Source organism: Protobothrops mucrosquamatus, unplaced genomic scaffold (assembly GCF_001527695.2).
Source record: "Protobothrops mucrosquamatus isolate PMUCROS unplaced genomic scaffold, P.Mucros_1.0 scaffold235, whole genome shotgun sequence".
NCBI classification, from domain to species: domain Eukaryota; kingdom Metazoa; phylum Chordata; class Lepidosauria; order Squamata; family Viperidae; genus Protobothrops; species Protobothrops mucrosquamatus.
Window position 1 is genome coordinate 591,294 of NW_015386586.1, and position 3,196 is coordinate 594,489.

General features: G+C 49.7%; 1 protein-coding gene across 1 annotated transcript in view; it reads left to right on the forward strand.

Annotated features, from left to right (window-relative positions):
* Positions 1–544: 544 nt before the first annotated feature.
* WNT9A (Wnt family member 9A) overlaps positions 545–3,196 on the forward strand; it is a 7,346-nt gene continuing 4,694 nt past the window's right edge. The window contains exons 1-2 of the mRNA XM_029283801.1: positions 545–797; positions 2,588–2,850. Coding sequence (XP_029139634.1) covers positions 584–797; positions 2,588–2,850 — 477 coding nt within the window. The 5' untranslated portion in view covers positions 545–583. The remainder of the gene's footprint in view (positions 798–2,587; positions 2,851–3,196) is intronic.

A 3,196-nucleotide genomic window follows, 5' to 3' on the forward strand; every position in this document is an offset into this window, starting at 1 on the left:
AATGAAAGCTGGCTAAGTGACTTTGGGCCAATCACTAAGAGACGGTGAGTTCTAGTTCTGCCTTAGATATGAAATCCGGCTGGGTGATTTTGGGCCAATTACCAGGAGATGGTGAGTTCTAATCCTACCTTAGGTGTGAAAGCCAATGGGCTAACATTAGGCCAATCCCCAGGAGAAACTTTGGGCCAATCATTAGGAGATGGTGAGTTCTAGTTCCATCTTAGACATGAAAGCTGGCTGGGTGACTTTGGGCCCGATCCCCAGGAGGCGGTGAGTTCTAATCCTGCCTTCGGTCTGAAAGTCAGCTGGGCGACTTGGGGTAAATCAATTTTTTTCGGCCCAGCCTGGCTTACGGGGTTATCGTTGTTGGGAAAATTGGAGGAGGATGGAGGATTAAATACGTCCCCTTGCCTTATTGATAAAAGTAATAAAGGCGGGATAGATAAGTAAATAAATAAGACTTTGCGAGATTGGCCCATCTGACTCAGACACGCTCTTTTGTTGATTCAGCCCACTTCCCTTTCTCTCCCCCGCCAGGTTGACGGGCAATGAGCCCCTGACCATCCTCCCTCTCACCACAGAGATGGAGGAAGCCGCCATCAAAGCCCACTACAAAGTGTGCGACCGTCTGAAGCTGGAAAAGAAGCAGCGTCGGATGTGCCGCAGAGACCCCGGCGTGGCCGAGACCCTCATGGAAGCCATTAGCATGAGTGCGCTGGAATGCCAATATCAGTTCCGCTTCGAGAGGTGGAATTGCACCCTGGAGGGGCGCTACAGGGCCAGCCTGCTGAAGAGAGGTTAGTGGGAGTCCTCTACTTACAACCAGAGGAAGAGGAAGAGGAGGAGGAGGAGGAGGAGGAGGAGGAGGAGGAATGTAGGGTGATCTCACAGCTTGGTGGTTTTGTTGCAGATCTTTCATGACCCAACTAGGGAACACTATCAGTGCTTGAAGGGGTATAATGTTTGCAGGGAGGAGGAGGAGGAGGAGGAGGAGGAGGAGGAAGAGGAGGAGGAAGAGGAGGAGGAGGACTGTGGGGTCCTTGGTGTTATCTGAAATTAATTGTTTTCTTGCAGATGTTTCATGGCCCAACTAGGTAGCATCATCAGTGCTAGAAGTGAGGGGGTGTGTGTGTCTTTCTGATATTCCTTGACTTACAACCGTTCATTTAGTGACTGGTTATGACCAACCCCCAAAAGGGGATTTACGACCTGGATTCGAAATTCAGAAGGTTGGGCCCCTTCTGCAGTCCCGTGACTGAACTTTGTGTACTTGATAACACAGCCATATCCTCAGCCGTTTATAACATCCCGCGGTCAAGGGACTGCATTTTACGATGGTCTTGCTGAAAATTGTCACTTACTTCTAATTTTCAGCAAAACTGTACCCTTTGTTTCACCTAACCACCGTGTGTTCGCTTAACGACTGCTACAAAAAGGTTACAAGTTTTTGGTCGCTTAGGTGACCAACCTGTTTCGGGACTGCTACGAAAAATGACTGTAGTGGGAGGACTTGATTACAGTCGTTTGATGAGGACTCTCTGTAATCAACTGTTTCTTGACCATGGCTACTTTAAGATATGTGGACTTCAAATGGGAATTCTGGGAGTTGAAGTCCACCTGTCTTAAAACATCCTGGCTGGGGAATTCTGGGAGTCGAAGTTAAATCCATCTTCAAGCATGATGGCTGAGGAATTCTGGGAGCTGAAGTCCACCCTCTCCAAGCATACTAGCTGAGGAATTCTGGGAGTTGAAGTGCACCCGTCTTAAAGCATACTTGCTGAGGAATTCTGGGAGTTGAAGTCCACTCATGTTCAAGCATGCTGGCTTAGGAATTCTGGGACTTGAAGTCCACCCATCTTCAAACATGCTGACTGGGGAATTCTGGCAGATGAAGTCAACCTACCTCCAAGCATGCTTGCTGAGGAATTCTGGGAGTTTAAGTCCATCCATCTCCAAGGATGCTTGTTGAGGAATTCTGGAAGTCCACCCATCTTCAAACATGCTGACTGGGGAATTCTGGGAGTTGAAGTCCATCCATCTCCAAGCATGCTTGCTGAGGAATTCTGGGAGTTGAAGTCCACTCATGCTCAAACATGCTTGCTGAGGAATTCTGGGAGTTGAAGTCCATCCATCTTCGCATACTGGTTGGGGGATTCTGGGAGTTGACGTCCACCCATCTTAAAGCATGCTGGCTGGGGAATTCTGGGTGTGGAAGTCCACCCATCTTCAAGCTTGCTGACTTGGGGAATTCTGGGAGTTGAAATCCATCCTTCTTAAAGCATGCTGGCTGAGGAATTCTGGGAGTTGAAGTCCACCCATCTCCAAGCATGCTTGCTAGGGAATTCTGGGAGTTGAAGTCCATCCATCTTAAAGCATGCTGGCTGAGGAATTCTGGGAGTTGAAGTCCACCCATCTCCAAGCATGCTTGCTAGGGAATTCTGGGAGTTGAAGTCCATCCATCTTAAAGCTTGCTGGCTGGGGAATTCTGGGAGTTGAAGTCCACCCATCTCAAAATGGTCAGACCTGGGCAGTACCGCTCTAAGAGAGAACTTCGATGTGCTAACAGCGTTGTCGTCTTCCTCCTCAGGGTTTAAGGAAACTGCCTTCCTTTACGCCATCTCTTCGGCGGGGCTGACCCACGCCATGGCCAAAGCCTGCAGCGCCGGACGTATGGAGCGCTGCACTTGCGACGAGGCCCCTGACCTGGAGAACCGCGAAGCATGGCAGTGGGGCGGATGTGGGGACAATCTCAAATACAGCAACAAGTTTGTCAAAGAGTTCCTTGGGAAGAAGTCCAACAAGGATCTGAGAGCTCAGGTGGACTTCCACAACAATTTGGTGGGGATGAAGGTAAGTGCCCATGATGGTTGCAGGCTGTAGCTGTGGAGAAGTAGGTCCTTCTTGAGGGACTGGGAAGAGCGCTAGGTAAAGATGGTTGAGGGCCACCAAAAATCTAGTGGGAGAAATGGTTGGCCAAGCATTCTGCTATGATGAAAGAGCAGGAGAACGGAACCTTGGAAGACGTGGAGAATGTTTAGCTAGGTTCTTCCTGCAGCTCATCTTCATCATTTGTTGATCCACGATGTGCCTTCAAGTCAGTGCCTTCTCCTCCTTCTTTTCTCCTCCTCCTCTTCCTCCTCCCCCTCTTCTTCTTTTCTCCTCCTCCTCCTCCTCCTCCTCCTCCTCCTCCTCCTCC